At 37.0% G+C, this 17,319-nt stretch overlaps 1 protein-coding gene across 1 annotated transcript in view; it reads right to left on the bottom strand.

Moving 5' to 3' along the window:
- Positions 1 to 17,319, bottom strand: part of cdh13 (cadherin 13, H-cadherin (heart)) — a 469,469-nt gene that overhangs the window by 254,532 nt on the left and 197,618 nt on the right. The window contains exon 5 of the mRNA XM_055174957.2: positions 2,601 to 2,753. Within this exon, the coding sequence (XP_055030932.1) occupies positions 2,601 to 2,753 (153 nt within the window). The remainder of the gene's footprint in view (positions 1 to 2,600; positions 2,754 to 17,319) is intronic.

Genomic DNA, 17,319 nt, shown 5'->3' on the forward strand with positions numbered 1-17,319 from the left:
AAGCTGATTTTATTCAGCAGGTTATCCTCCACTTTAAACTTGTTCCTGTATAGCTCAGCAGTAAAGAATTACATTATTAGCACAAAAGGTCATGGGTTTGAACCCAGCGAACATGCATACTAATAAATGGAATAAAGTGTCTCATAAATGTTAAATTAATTTTTTTTCCAGAAGTCACTGAAAGTGAGTTTTCACAGAAAACTTGTTGTTCACACAGAAATTCAACACACATTATCCAGGCGCTGACTGAGCCTGACAGGCCAGCTGACAGCTGCATCATTGATCACACACAAGGGGTGTAGAATAACTGCAGTCGGACATCCTGTACGCCAGTCGGCTTCTCTTCACCGAGGCCCTCACTGGCTGCCAAGAAGACAGGAGTCATTACGGCTATTAATCGTCTTGATGCATGGAGTCGAGCAAAAACATATTTTCTTTTCGATTAGGGACGTTCAGTTAGTGCGACTGTCTAATATGACTTAAATGAACCTGAGCCTGTCAGCTTGGGGTCTTTAAAGAAACCGAAAAAAATGAAAAATTAAAGAAAAAAAATTAAAAATCTGTCATTATTTGGGCTACTCTCCCTCGTGTTGTTCCAAACCCATATGCTGTTGATTTTTTGCACACAAAACAAATGTTATAGGAGAACTCACACTGATTATTATTAAATTCAAAAGGTTAGGATAAAAGACACACAAGAACCATTAACAATTGATGGTATTCAATTCCAGCAGTAACCAATATGCAATATTTGATTTGAAAGCCATATACAGTCAGTAATGCCTTGGTCTGTTTACAAAGAACTTATATATTATTCTGGAAGACTTGACTTATAGCCCACAACTCATAGACAACTCATAGACTCTTGCCGAAATGTGACACCAGCTCAGCTAGTTAAAGGGATAGTTCACCCAAAATTCATTTAAACTCTGTCATCATTTACTCACTCTCATGTTGTTACACACCTGTATAAATTTATATGTTCTGATGGACACAAAGGAAGATATTTTGAGGATTTTTTGTAACCAAACCGATCAGAGGCCCCATCGGCTACTATAGTAGGAAAAATAATACTATGGAAGTCATTGGGGCTTCTGATCGGTTTGGATACAAACATTCCTCCAAATATCTTGAGGAACATACCAGCTAGCCAGAGGTCCCATTCACTTCCATGGTAAGAAAAATAATCCTACGAAAATCAACAGGGCTTCTGATTGGTTTGATTACAAACATTCCTCAAAATATCTTGAGGAACATACCAGCTAGCCAGAGGCCCCATTCACTTCCATAGTAGGAAAATAATACTATGGAAATCAACAGGCCTTCTGATTGGTTTGGTTACAAACATTCCTCCAAATATCTTGAGGAACATACCAGCTAGCCAGAAACCCCATTAACTTCCATAGTAGGAAAAAGAATACTATGGAAGTCAATGGGGCTTCTGATCGGTTTGGTTACAAACATTTCTCAAAATATCTTGAGAAACTTACCAGCTAGCAAGAGGCCCCATTCTCTTCCATGGTATGAAAAATAATACTATGGAAGTCAATGGGGCTTCTGATTGGTTTGATTACAAACATTCCTCAAAATATCTTGAGGAACATACCAGCTAGCCAGAGGCCCCATTCACTTCCATAGTAGGAAAAATAATACTATGGAAATCAACAGGGCTTCTGATTGGTTTGGATACAAACATTCCTCAAAATATCTTGAGGAACATACCAGCTAGCCAGAAACCCCATTAACTTCCATAGTAGGAAAAAGAATACTATGGAAGTCAATGGGGCTTCTGATCGGTTTGGTTACAAACATTTCTCAAAATATCTTGAGGAACTTACCAGCTAGCAAGAGGCCCCATTCACTTCCATGGTAGGAAAAATAATACTATGGAAATAAATGAGGCTTCTGATTGGTTTGGATACAAACATTTCTCCAAATATCTTGAGTAACAAACCAGCTAGCCAGAGGCCCCATTCACTTCCATAATAGGAAAAATAATACTATGGAAGTCAATGGGGCTTTTGATTGGTTTGGATACAAACATTCCTCCAAATATCTCGAGGAACATACCAGCTAGCCAGAGGCCCTATTAACTTCCATAATAGGAAAAATAATATTATGGAAGTCAATTGGGCTTCAGATCAGTTTGGTTACAAACATTCCTCCAAATTTCTTGAGGAACATACCAGCTAGCCAGAGGCCCTATTAACTTCCATAATAGGAAAAATAATACTATGGAAGTCAATGGGGCTTCTGATCGGTTTGGTTACAAACATTTCTCAAAATATCTCGAGTAACAAACCAGCTAGCCTAACATCTAAAATCAGCTTTGCTAGGCTGGGAGGACCAGTATAAATCAGCTACTTCCAGCTTAAACCAACTGGAACAAAATCAACTTATTTTAAGAGTTTTTCTAATCCATAAAACTACAACCCAAAGTAGAACAGAAAGTAAATAATGACAGAGTTTCTGTATGAACCATCCTTTTAAGTGAAATCCTACAAACTCACTCACTGAAACAAAAATCGCTTACCAAAAAGAAAACCATAGCTATCATCAGCATTAAATATTTATACACTTTGCTCCACAATGGTACTCACATGGTAATACGCAATAGCCTCTCGGTCCAGGGCTCGGCTAACCGCCACCTCTCCTGTCAGTCGGTTGATGCTGAACACGCCCTTTGGGTCTTGATCCGCACCCTTTCCTGTCAGCCGAAAAATGTGGTCCGCCTTCATGTCAGACGAGATCACCTACATCAAAAAATTATTATACGTATAAGTAAATAACCATGAAACTATATTTGTCTATCAATCTATGCATTCTTTCATCCATCCATTAGTATATTTCGATAAAGGCAGATATTAAATGCACAAATGTTTCATTCCGGTTTTATTAGCAGTACTTACATGCGACTGGATAAACACAGCGAATCCCATCCAAGCGTAGCAAGATAAAATCAAAGAAAGAATTAACATTAATCACACACATATACAAGCACAAGCAACGTCAGTTAGGTGTGAATATAACACGCACAAGTGCTAAATATACTTCTTGATCTCACATTTTACAGTAAGTCTAAATTCTGAATTATTTACAAAAAGATCCCTGATGTCCTTGCTGGCAGTGGAGAGCATACGATTAGTATTACAACACTCTTCAAATGATGTGAACTGTATTAACAGTTTTTTTAGAAAGGTAACTAAAGCTTGTAAATGAGATCTATTTGTGTATATTAAAACTGTGTAAATTTTCAGTGTGACCACAACTACCACCTTCGGTTCATTTGGCTTTGTGTAAACTATTTCTGTGCAAATGCGATTGCTGTAACTTAACAGCTAACGACAGCTTAGCTGTTACCTAATGACACCATAACAGCCCTTTTTAAGCACCCCTTTTGTGCAAAGGAGTCTCGCTAAAAGTTATTTTTATCAGAAGCAATAAACTCAAAAGCATGCATTGTATCACAGAGGCTGCCCACCTTGAACTCCCCGTATCTTGTCATTAAGCATAAGACGAAATATCCCATTTAGAAAATGAATCCAAGCAAAGTAATTGCCTACGCAAAAAGCTCCTGTTAGCTTTATTTATCTTTCTCGAACAGATCCTTTCTGCCAGATCATACGCTAATACTGGGTTTTCTCCTTTATAATTACAGGCTCTGTTAACTCTGGGAACATTATGATTCTGACAAATGCACCGTGAGGTTTTGCTAAGACTCTGCCGAACACAAACGAAAGCCTCACCGGGAAACCTTTAAATCCTGGTGCGATTTCTGTGGCCGGCAAACAGCTGTGAAATTGCAGAATTTTATAGCACAATGGGGGCTGTACTGTTCTATGGACGACTGGTCTGTTAATGTACACGACCAAATGGGATAATGAAAACAACTAATTGAGAAGATAAACAGACAGGAGAAAAGCTCACACACATTCAAACATGCAAACACATTCACATTTATGCATTTTTTAAATACTTTTATACAAAGCAGCTTGCATTTTTATCAGTGTATCGAATCAAACTCCATAAAGGGTTCAGATGCAAAAGTGCGTTTGACATTTTTTTTCATGTAAATGAGCATTTTTATCAGACTTTAATGTTTAGTAATTTTCAGAATGATCTCACAGAAAGTCGGATTATAGTCACGCAAAATTTGATTAATTTATTTGTGTCCATTGCAGGAAATTCAGCTTTTTTTCGTGGCTTGAGCACGAATGTCTTTTTCGTGTCAGTCGCACGAATTTACATAAATACATTGTAAGAAAAACTTTTCTGCCTTAAAATTTTTTGTTGAATTAACTTGGATTTACAAGTCATTTCACCTACTATTATTTATCTTGACTAGAGATGAGTTGTTATAACTACAGGTGAGTTGTTATAACCTAAAAAATTAAGTTGACTTTTCTCAACTATATTTTATAAGTTGTATCAACTCATCTCTGTTGACATGACTTGTAAATCTGAGTTGATTTAACAAAAATTTTTATGGCAGCAAAGTATTTTTACAGTGTAGTTTTTCGTGTCTGTTGCACAACTTTCTTTTTCGTTAAATTTTATGTATTGTTTTCTCATAGTTTTTTTCCTATTTTCTTATTATTGTCACTTGGGGTTGGGGTTAGAATCACTTTCTGTTACATTTCTAGACATCCAAACCCCAACTCTAACCACAACCCCAAGCGAGAATAGTTTTAAAAGGCGTAAGAAAAACATGTAGAAACCAATACATAAAAGTAGCCTGACGTTGTCATACTCAATTCTAGTCAGAATTTGAGTCTGATACCCCTCCATTTTTTATACGCTTTAGCTATGAAATATGAACTAAGTTAATCTACTTGTTGTTTTTTTTTTTTTTTGCTTGATATCAGAAATGAACAACTCTGAAAGGACTCTATTGTTATTGATTCTTTGCGGAGTTTACTGGTAGTTATGTTTGTTCTACGAAAGCTGTTTGTTTATGTTGTTACTGCTGAAACCGTCTATAATACATGGCGAGAGCATTCGGTTGATATCTTGATCTTGTTTTTGACAGAGGTGACGTTTAGAGGCTTTTTTGCATCTGAACACTTCATATAAAACTCCCTAAGCATATTTTCTACTTTTTATATAACACATCTAGTATTACTGTATGTAGCTAATAAATAATACAAGCTATTTGTCCATTATTTATATTTGTGAACAAAACAAGCGGAAAGAAATAATGGCCAATTTCTTTACAAAATCTCCTGCAAAGTCCAACAAAGCACTTTATTATAATGCAGGGACACATACAGAAGTCATGAAGAAATGCACAGCAGGTCATCTCTAATAAACTCTGCTGTCCAGCTCTAGAGAACAAGCTGAGAAAATCACAGAAATAACTGCGGTTCACAGCAGTCCTATGCCAAGTTTATCAAGCTTGGTCTGTCTATGTCTAGATTTTTCCACACTCTTTCTTCTGTTCCTGTGAGGAACTCAGAGCATGTATCGTAAGTGGTTGCTATGGAGTTTGTTTTCCTTCGACTATACGAAGCACACGTCTACACTATTGATCTACTAGAACAATAAAACTCCAACTCTTGTGCCCATGATTCTTTATGAAAGGTGCGATGTGTCCTGCAGTGGGAGCGAGAAACGGATGAGGAAACAGAAACGGTGCAGATGGGAGGAACATTGCTCACCAGGAGGGCTGATGCCAAAAAAACAGATGGATGACAATAGCAGAGATAAATGGGTGAAAGGGGAAAGCGTGGTGTAATCACTGGTAGCTGAACTTTAAGAAGAACACAAAGTTACAGAAACTGTTCAAAATATTTTATAGTTTGTGTTAGGGATGCACCGATAGGACTTTTTTAGGCCGATACTGATTTAAACAGACAACTTCTGGCCGATACCGATATTAAACACTTGTATACAAACCTATACAGTTGGTCTATTAGCTAGTTTATTTCTGCATCAAATTATTTTTGGATCTAATTAACATTCAACTGACTAACATAATAAGAGAGGCACAAATTAAGCTAAAACAAATACAATAAGACAGCATGACAACCTTCAAAGGTGTTTTTTGCTATTCAGCATTTATTTTATTAACAACATTAACTCATTTTTTACATTTAATGGATTTCTTTATGCAGTTAATTAATAAACAATCGGTATCGGCCTTTCTTGTGCTATTGCCGATATGCCGATGGTTTCAAATTCATCAAAAATCGGCCGATAAATATCGCCGGCCGATAAATATCGCCGGCCGATACATCGGTGCATCACTAGTTTGTGTTGTTTTTTATTTCACTTTGTACAGGATTTATAGTCTTGCTTTTACTTTCTCTGTGACTACTTACCAGGTTGGGGGTAACGCTTTACAAGTAACGCGCATTACGTAATAATATTACTTCTCTGAAGTAACGAGTAAAGTAACGCATTACTTTATAAATGTACACATTCATATTTGAGTTACTTTTTATTAAAGCAATACAAGTTACTTTTCTTTTTAATTAATTAGGTATAAAAACCAATGTACTGCATTAAACCTACGTAATAACATAGAATTACACACTCTATGTGTGAACAGTTTCAGTCAGAAATGGAGATGGCAGACCAGAGCTTGACATTTTTGCGATGGAAATGCATTGAAAAACTTCTCAGTCATAAAAAACACCTGCAAAGTAAGAAAAAGTAATGCAAAAGTAACTTAAAAGTAACTTTCCATGAAAAGTAACTAAGTAAGGCAATTAGTTACTTTTGTGGGAGTAACTTAATATAGTAATGCATTACTTTTAAAAGTAATTTTCCCAACACTGCTAGTTACATTGTTAATACTTGTGGGACCTAAACATTCTTTCGTTGTTTTTAAAAAATGACATAAATATCTATTGTATTTATTGCATTGTAGTCTACTCTACTCTAGTCTATTTTAGTTACAGGAAAAGATTGAAATTATTAAGTAAATGATTACTTAATTAACAATTAACAAGGGATGGATAACAGTTCAGCTATTCTATTACTACTTCTATCTGTTATAATAGTAGGAATAGTAGGAAATCGTGTAATGGTAAGAAAAACTGCATTGACTTCCATAGCAGGAAAAACAAATAGTGTTGTGCTAAGTATGTGTGTGGTGTTTTTGTAACTTTGTGCATGGCTCATCCGAAAATGTCCGAAAGTCCATCGTTAAGTATAATCAGGAATAATTGAGGGATCAGAGAGTCGAAGCGGAGCGTCATGTGAGAGAAAAAGTGCAAAAATCTATTTGTGTCGGTCAGTCTTGATTTTGCATTTTCAAGTTACTTGTGTTTTAAGGTTTGTTTTCGAGGGGAGAGGGTCATGTTATGAGTGCTCATGTGAAAAGTGCACTTTGCGTGGCATGTTACATAACACGAATATCTATTTAAAAACCTTGTTCCTGTAGCTCAGTTGGTAGGGTGCTACATTAGGAGCGCAAAGGTCTTAATAAAAGCAATAAAATTGTCTGCCGAATGCATAAATGTGATGGTGAAATGTAAATAAAGGGAACAATTTTTATAGTTGACACAAAGTACTGTATGTTCATAGATTTACTTTAATATCTGAAGAAATGTCAGAATGTGGTAATTAACAGCAGAAGTAAATATTAATATGCTTTGTTTCACAATAGCAACATGTATGCATCATACAGTAATATTTTCAATGTAAACATACTTTAGTAAATACACGAATATAAAACAATGCTGATTTCAGCTTTATAAAGTTCTATCAACATTGAATGATTTAATATTTTACTGGCAGGCGGGGCAATAGAGGCTGTGTCACCATAGAAACGTATCTCCTTGTTTGAGGCACACACACAGGCGGTGCCTTGTTTTAACAAACAAACAAACGCAAGTACAGGACACACAAACCAACCTACACACAGCCATCTCTTACTTTCTTCTCAGCCATTAGAGGATGTCGTACAAAAACCCAGAGGGAGCCGCTCACCTATTTCTATCAGCTCTCATGAGGAACACAGAGGACATAAAAGAGCAGACGTTTCTTGCCACTGTCTGTATATGACAGGTAGGAGGGACCCTCGACTGAAACTTTTCTGACAATAAAGCACATACGAGGAGGAGTGGAGAAACATCTTCTCGTTTTCTTCTTTCTCTATATAATTCTACTCTGATTGCTCTCTGCTGTATAAACAATGCAATGGTGTATAATCTCCTCTAAATTATGGATGCTTGACTTTGAATGGAGTCTATAGATGCAGTGTACCTAAAAGTCCAGAGGTGTGAATCAGGGGCGTGGCCAGAATTTTATTTTTAGGGGGTCCTATCTTAAAATGAGGGGGCAACTAGTGCTGCCTCACGATTAGTCGCGACTAATCGTTTGCAGAATTCAAGTTTTTGTTTACATAATATATGTTGGTGTACTATGTATAATAATTATGTATAAATTCAAACACACACATGCATGTATATATTTAAGAAATATTTGCATGTGTATATAAAGTTTTATATTTTTATATAATTTATATTATATATAAATATAAATATTTATTATATAAATATATTTTTTTCTTTAAATTATACATGCATGTGTATGTATCCATTTATACACAATTATTATACATAGTACACCAACATATATTATGTAAACAAAAACTTTTATTCTGCAAACGATTAGTCGCGACTAATCGTGAGGCAGCACTAGGGGCAACTCGTATATACAGTATATATTTTATACGTTTATAGCACAGTTATAAGTTTATATAAGTTACGCACAACAACGCGTGACATGAGCTAATCCAATCAAGTTTGAAAATAGCTGCATTTTATCGCACATCATTTTGATTGGCCAATCTATCAATCAGACTAAGAAATCAACAATCTTATTTTAAGCAATTGGAAATCTGAGGGGGCCGGACGTGTAAATGAGGGGGCCAAGGCCCACCCAGGCCCCCTCGTGGCTACGCCCCTGGTGTGAATAAGTATTTTTACTCACTAATCAAGTATCTGTACTTTAGTGTTTTTCTGTTTCAAACTTTTACTACATTCCGATGCATACAATTGTAATTTTCACTTTACTACATTTCATAAATGCAAGTTTTTTACCCTTAAAAGGATAGTTCACCTAAAAATTCAGTTTCTGTAACCATTTATTCACTTTCATGTTGTTCTAAAAAAGTTTATTTATGTTGTTGAACACAAAATAAGATATTTAATAAAATGATGGTAAGGATGATGACAGTACCCATTGAGTTCCATAGTAAAAAAAAAACTAATACTATGGAAGTCAATGGTGCACTAAGTGCACATGGTGTTTTTGTAACTTTGCACATGGCTCTGCATTGGAAACTTACTGAAGGTCCATCAAGTATAATCAGGCTTAAATAGACACTGCAATTTTAATGAAAATACACTAATTTTACAGCTCCCCTAGAGTTAAACATTTGATTTTTACCGTTTTGGAATCCATTCAGCCGATCTCCGGGTCTGGCGCTACCACTTTTAGCATAGCTTAGCATAATCCATTGAATCTGATTAGACCATTAGCACCGCGCTTAAAAATGACCAAAGAGTTTCAATATTTTTCCTATTTAAAACTTGACTCTTCTGTAGTTACATTGTGTACTAAGACGGACAGATATGGCTAGGAACTATACTCTCATTCTGGCGTAATAATCAAGGACTTTTCTGCCGTGCCATGGCTGCAGCATTGCAATAATATCACGCAGCGCCCGAAAATAGTCCCCTTGGTAAGTTTCAGTAGCAGGGGACTATTTTCGGGCACTGTGTGATATCATGAGAGTATAAGTTCCTAGCCTAGAAATTTGCAACTTTTAATTTTCAGTCGGTACACGATGTAAGTACACAATGTAACTACACGATGCAACTACAGAAGAGTCAAGCTTTAAATAGGAAAAATATCGAAACTCTTTGGTTATTTTTGAGCGCGATGCTAATGGTCTAATTAGATTCAATGGGTTATGCTAAGCTATGATAAAAGTGATACCGCCAGACCCAGAGAAATGTCTAACTCTAGGAGAGCTGGAAAATCAGCATATTTTTTAAAAAAGTGATTTGTCGAAGCGGAGTGTCATGTGAGAGACAGGAAGTGAAAAACATGTTGTTGAAGTCAGTCTAGATTTTGTGGCGGGCATTTTCAAGTTACTTCTCCAGTGGAGCAAGTAAAATCTCACTTGGCCATCCAAAAACACACAAAATGCATAAGCAACCACCTACAGTAACAACAACCTGGCAACCTCCCTGGAATCAGTTTTGCGCACACAGCAAGCACCACTCACAACATCTTCAGAACATGTAAGCATCCTTTTCTAATGCTAACAAGAGACTATAATTGTGAAGAGAGAAGAAACAAAAGAGAAAGCCAGAGCCACGTGGTCTAAAGTGCACAAACAGACTGTGTAAAGACATCCACAATGAGCACTTAACTAACTCTAGAGTACTAAAGCCCTCGCTCTCTAGTTCACTCCACAGGAGACTTGTGTTTGTTAGTGCAAGGTCAGAGTATAATAAATGACTACACAGCAGTATCAACATCTGTCCTACATGTAAATATCCTCCATCAGTCATTAAAACTTAAACTGTGTGGAGTGTTCAGTTCTAAACATTAAAAAAGCAATGAATTTCTAATTATTTGTTAAACCTGTCTGCAAGAAATGCATAAAAAACACATTTTTAACAAAGTGGTATGAGACATAGCCTGTAAATGCACCTGATCTGGCCTCATATGTTAACACATACATTTCTTTCCCATTGTACTCATCTCAACAATTCAAGCCTTGGGAGAACAACAAGAAAGCACCACAACTCATTGTTGTGCAATGAGTCACTCTCTGTCTGGAGAACAGTTTCAACAGCTTTAATCTGTGTAAGCTGATGTGCCAATAGATCTGAGGCTTTCAAATCGGGATTTTTAAAAGCATGGGGAAGCAAGTCGTCGCAGGACGTCATAAAAAAGTGTGACAGTGAAAGCGTAGAGAATGAGATTGTGAAGTCCAGGAGAGATTCAAAGATTTCAGTGTAATGCTGCGTTCACACCACCCGCGGTGGAGGCGTCAAGCGCGAGCGATATCAATGTTATTTCAATGTGAAAACGCGTTGATGCACATCTGGAGGTCTCGCGGCGTGAATGAGGCGTTTAGCGCGGTGCGATAGACACGATTCCGCCTCATTCGTGGATCTAGTTCGCACCAATAGTCCGAATTGAGCATTGCGGTAGGAAACGTGCGAGTTAAACATTTTCAACTTTGGTGGAAAAACGAGCTGAGTTAACCAATCAGAAGCTTGCTCTAGTAGTGACGTGATTACAGGAAGCAAGCAGAGTCGCAGAAGCCCCTCCCATGATGCAAATTTCCGTGTGAATGTCTCGATGACTAGAATTTTAATCGCGGCTTTCATGCGTGAATGAAGCGAGTAAACTCAAAATGTTCAAGCGGCAAATTAAACGTGGTAGAGTGGTGAATTTGACGCCTCAAACGCGGCTGGTGTGAACCCACAGTAAGAGGTTTACTGACAAATTATGAAAGCAATGCTAAGTTGCGCGCAAATTTATTCACGCTTCAAGTCTAGCATGGAAACTATGGACCAATTTTGCCCCTGAAATAGGGAACCAATCACAGAATGGGGAGGGGGCAGCAAGACGATGACGACGTCTATGCGACACACCGAAGCAGTTTTGTTTATCCAACACGGCAGCAGACGCGAAGTGACTTTTCAATGCAGCCTTAGATAGTGTTAAAAGTAGTTTTGAACGCAAGTTTTTTTTAAAAAGAGCAACTTTTGGCGTTAAACAATTTCATATCCAAGAAGGATGTTTGAATATGGCAAGACATGATAGCCATGGAGTTTTATGACCAACCTGCTAGGCATCGTGGTCGACGAAGTACATTTAACTTATAAATGATAAGTGTTATTTATTAATATCATATTGTCATTATGCCTTGACTGCGGTCGTCAACAATTTGTGTTGCTTTTCAATATCAATATACAGCTACCGGCTTAGTTGCATGGCTTTCAGCTGTATGCACACGTACCGATAAAAGTTGTTTACGTTTGAATTTATGTCGCTCTACATACCTCATCTGGTATAATTGAAGCGATTGGCTACGAGCTACGTACAGACGCATTTGATAGACATTCGTAGCCCCCAACTAACGGCATTGGGTATTCATGAACCACGCCTTAAATATAAGAAAATTAGCATGAGGTTCCCAGACCACGTCTCATTCTCTATGAGACTGGTCTGGTGTTAGCCAGGCTAATTTCTTACTGTATAACAGTAGAGCATTCGATTTTCAGGAAACGCAGTCTAATGAAGGTATAGATTGAAAGCACTGTAAGTCGCTTTAGATAAAAGCACATGCCAAACGCATAAATGTACCTAAGAAGATTTTTATAGGGTTTGAAAAGCCAGCCAGCAACCACTTAATCTAGAATCACCTATGGTGAAGCCTAAAATGTGTAGAGCATTGTAAAATCAGCTCTAGGTGCTAATAAAAACACAACATTAAAGTGAGCGGTTCAATACCTGCAGGAAGGGATTGTCCGGGATACGAAAAGAACAGCTCCCACAAGAAAGAGACCAGCGTCGCACAATGAAAACTAGTCCAGAGACAATTACCTGCAGGTCCGAGAGGGAACCTCAGGACTTTTCCCCAATGGTGAGATAGCATCGCTTACAGGTGAAAACTCCACCATAATAAATCCCCCATAATCCCACAGCAAACCGATGTCAGAGCTCGAAAGGGAATCAGGGCACATCTGTTCTTTATTACTTTTCCAATACTTCAAGCCCCTTTAACTGAGAGAGGATCTCAAGTCAACACCATCCAAAGAAATTCATCTTTAGAGAAGAGCAGAAAAAGCTCTTCAACTGAGGGTGTGATTGCCTCTCTAAATCATCAATGTCATCACTTAAACTTTTTTTTAAAAGGATCAACATCTTGAATGGTAAAAAATATATGACAGATAAAATTAGGCTACAAATAAAGTTTCAATGAAACATTTTTGCTGCCAAAAATTATTATTGCTGCTAAAAGTTATCAAAATGGCAAAAGTCATTTTAAGTTCTGACTACAGCAATTTTAACTTGTTTATATAGGTTATAGAAACTAATCACTAGTTAAAAATTCAAAATAGTAAGTTGAAATGACTTATGCAGCCAATTTTATTAAACAAAAAAACTTGAAAATATCAAAGTCACAATTTCCAATGTTGCCAAAAGGATTAAAGGAATATTCAATTTTCTTAAAAGAAAAATCCAGATAATTTACTCACCACAATGTCATCCAAAATGTTGATGTCTTTCTTTGTTCAGTCGAGAAGAAATTATGTTTTTTGAGGAAAACATTGCAGGATTTTTCTAATTTTAATGATCTTTAATAGACACCAACATTTAATACTTAACTCAACACTTAACAGTTTTTTTCAACGTTGTTTCAAAGGACTACAAACAATCCCAAACGAGGCACAAGGGCCCCACCCAGCAAAACGACTGTCACTTTTGACAAGAAAAATAACAAACACACACCTTTAAAGCACAACTTTTCGTTTAGGACCGGTCCAGCGCGACCTAACGTAAATGCGTAGTGACGTAGGGAGGTCACGTGTTACATATATAAAACGCACATTTGCGGACCATTGTAAACAATAAACTGACACAAAGACATTAACTAGTATCAGTTGACATACAACAACGTAGGAACGGTCCTCTTTCTCCCCACTTGTAAACACTGGGGAGGAGTTTCGCGTTCGTCCTCTGTGACCTCTTGACGTCATGACGTATTGCGTCGGGTCACGCTAGCGCATGACGACCAGATCTAAACGAGAAGTTGTGCTTTAAAAGTGGATATTTGTTATTTCTATTGTCAAAAATGACAATCGTTTTGCTAGATAAGACCCTTATGCCTCGTTTGGGATTGTTTATAGTCCTTTGAAACTCCGTTGAAAAAAACTGTTAAGTGTTGAGTTAAGTATTAATTGTTGGTGTCTATAAAAGTCCATTAAAATGAGAAAAATCCTGCAATGTTTTCCAAAAAAAAAACATAATTTCTTCTCGACTGAACAAAGAAAGACATCAACATTTTGGATGACATTGTGGTGAGTAATTATCTGGATTTTTCTTTTAAGAAAATGGAATATTCCTTTAAGCTGGCCAACACATTTCTATGTTAATCTCAAATCTACCAGTGTCATTTTAGTTAGAGTCTATTCTTAAACCACGAGTAAATAGTCAGCATGATTTGCCTGCTTTGTCAATAAAAAAGCAGAATAATGAAAAATATCAGGAAGAGAAAGATGAAAGAGGAAGATAAAGTAGTGAACAGGAGGGTTTCCCTGCATCCAAATACATTTCCTGCATTTTCCAGAGGAAAATGGAAAACCCTGCTGTTTGTCTACAAGCCATTCCTTCTTTCCTCCAGTTCATCTCCATCAAAAAGGAAACAAATGATGAAAAATGAATGCACGTTACGGCAGGTCAACAAGATTTATCCATGTCTGAATTCCTTTTTTTGCTTGGTGTCTAATATACAGCAGGACTATTGAATAAAATAGGTCACGTAGCATGTATCCCTGTGTTGTTTCACTGTGGTGAAACAGGTGAAGCAGCGGTACTGAGCATTCATATATCCATGCAAAGAAAGAGGTTGGTGGGAGGTCATCCATTCTCATCAGAAGCTCTACATCTATTTTCTGTTTTGTGAAGTACAGTCCTCTATGTAAAGAAAAGTTATTTATTTTTGAAAGAAACTGTCGCTTTAAACAGGTTTTACACCAAACAATGAATAAATAAAGCACATACTGTACCACAGTAATCTATCATTTTTTGTGTTCCTGTAGCTCAGTGGTAGAGCATTGCATTAGCAGCAAAATGAAGTGGGTTCAACCCCAGGGAACACACATAATGATCAAAATTGTATGCCTTGTAAAGCATTGCAGGTCGCTTTGGAAAAGTGTATCCCAAATGGCTAAATGTACAAATTAGTACAAAATTGGTTGCACTTTATTTTACTGTACGTGCAGTTACTGTGTATTTACCGAAGGGCAATCTTACGATATCTATGGTGATGCCAACGTGGAAGTGACTTAAACAATTTATCGACTGCCCGCTAAAAGGGAGTCAATCCCATAGACCCACCAACTTTACAGTAGAAAATAATAGGCTTACAGCCTGGTACAAAAAGTGTTTTGGGTCATATAGCTTATTTTGCCCTTCATGACAACTGTAATGGGGGTGAATTTTTTTGTAACACATCTGTTTAAATAATATTAAGCCTCTGCATAATTAAGGGGCGTGGCTACTTGAGTGACAGGTGAACTGCCACTGCTGTCACTACAGTCGAGCTACGCAGGTGTGGTTTCAGCAACCAGCCACCTCAGCTTCACCCACGTCCCGCTTCTTTATCCATTTTCAGTTAACTGCGAGCGATATGGGTGACACGCTGCCAAGGTGGTAACGGCAGGCTCTCTACACAAACATATGGGTGATGTCAGGTATGTCCATATTTTCTACAGTCTATGGTATTTACGCAACAAAATACTGGTAAATTAATGTACTTAATGTGGGTCAGGTTAGGGGAATGAAAGCTCAATGTTAAAGGCAACCTCAGGCACAGGTCATACCCATCAACCCTTGCGTTTTTTTCTCAGGATCATCCCGTTTAACTTTTTCCTGTGGTGGTGTAATGTTGGGGTTGGGAAATTTCTCTCATTTTCAGATACCAATGTTGACAGGTGCACAAACTGGTATCTATGTAGTAAGCGTACACTTACACAATAATTACATAATAGAGGTTGACCGATTTATCGGGCAGGCCGATAATTTGGCATATTTTAAAAAATTTTGCTGCAAAATTAGGCTGATTAATAAGCAAGCCAAAAATCAATATTGACTGAGGGTCGTGGGCCGAAATTTGGCCCTGATTTTCCAAATTTATAATATAAAAAAAAATAAGCAAACCTTAATGCAGTTTTATTTTAAAAGGTAACTGTTGTAAAAAATAATTTTGCCAATCATTTTTAAATGTCCTTTTGTCTGTGTGCCACTGCGTCAACCTCGCCATTATTAGACTATAGTACTCGAGTTCGTTGAGTTTCGAGATGGAATGCATGTTATACACCTTTAAGTATGCATGTACATAAAAAATATATTCACTTGAATTCCATGCATTTAATTTCAATGTACATTTTTGTAATGTACAAATAAAAAAATGTTGCATTTAAAAAAATGTTTAATTAGAAATATGAACATCTGTGTCAATGATGTTTATCCTTTTTCCTTATCTCACGTGGCATGACGAGCCAAATTAAAGGTCATTAGTTTGGGCACCTCTGAACTAGACTGTAAAACAAGTGCTACCCAAATATTTGATCATACTTTTCAGTTTCCATATAGAATAATTTTTTCCTTCAGCAATATATTTTCGGTTATTTTTACATTTACTGATAAAGCAGCATTCAAATTCAGTCTCAAAAACCAGAGCTGAACTGATGACATCACCTTCAGCCCCCAAAGGAGACATTTCTCGAGGCAGATGTAGAGATAGATACTGTACTACTGTATCTCCCTTGGGTCTGCCAAATTACATGCTGGTAAGGTGATAAAAAATGTGTGGTTACAACTAGGACAAACTTCCCGTATTTCCAGCTTGTAATTATGTGCAGGTATGATGTGCAATGTTTGGTTTGGGTTTTGTTTTCCTGGTGTGAACTTTTTTTCTACAGTTTTCCTGCAAGTTCTTTTTCTTCCAGCCCTATATATCAGTCTCTGAGGCTCCTGAAAACAAAGACGGAGAAAAGCGAGGGAAAGAAAACGACATACACAAACCCACACCGAAACAAGCTCACACGTCAGCTTGAAAAATGTAAGATGAAAAAATATCCCCAAAGAAAATCTTGTGTATTTTTAATAAGGAAACTTTCCAAAGACAAGAACAATATTAGAAATGTTCTTTAAAGCATTGAGAATAATTTCTAACAGATCATAAAGGGATTTCGTTTCGTTAAGATGCTCTTGAGAGTACAGTAGAATTACTTTCCACACATCTTCATTTGGTTTTTATCACGGCTGTGATTCTGCACTAAACTGAATAAGGAGAAAGGGCTTTGTGTGCATCAAAGTAATGTTTTTTATCTTTAGACGTGTAGTATCATACTGTAATTGCCGTCTCTGTAGAACAGCAACAATCCTCAATAAAACAGCAATGTAAACCGAACCAAATGCTTCTCAAAAGCATTAAAAAAACATTTATTTACTTACTGCATAGCAAGGACAGCAAGGATCTGTATTCAAAGCACTGTGTACTGTAAATACGTCTCATTTTAGAGACCAAAAAAACATCACCTAGTATTGTCAACA

This window comes from Misgurnus anguillicaudatus, chromosome 15 (genome assembly GCF_027580225.2).
Source record: "Misgurnus anguillicaudatus chromosome 15, ASM2758022v2, whole genome shotgun sequence".
NCBI classification, from domain to species: Eukaryota; Metazoa; Chordata; class Actinopteri; order Cypriniformes; family Cobitidae; genus Misgurnus; species Misgurnus anguillicaudatus.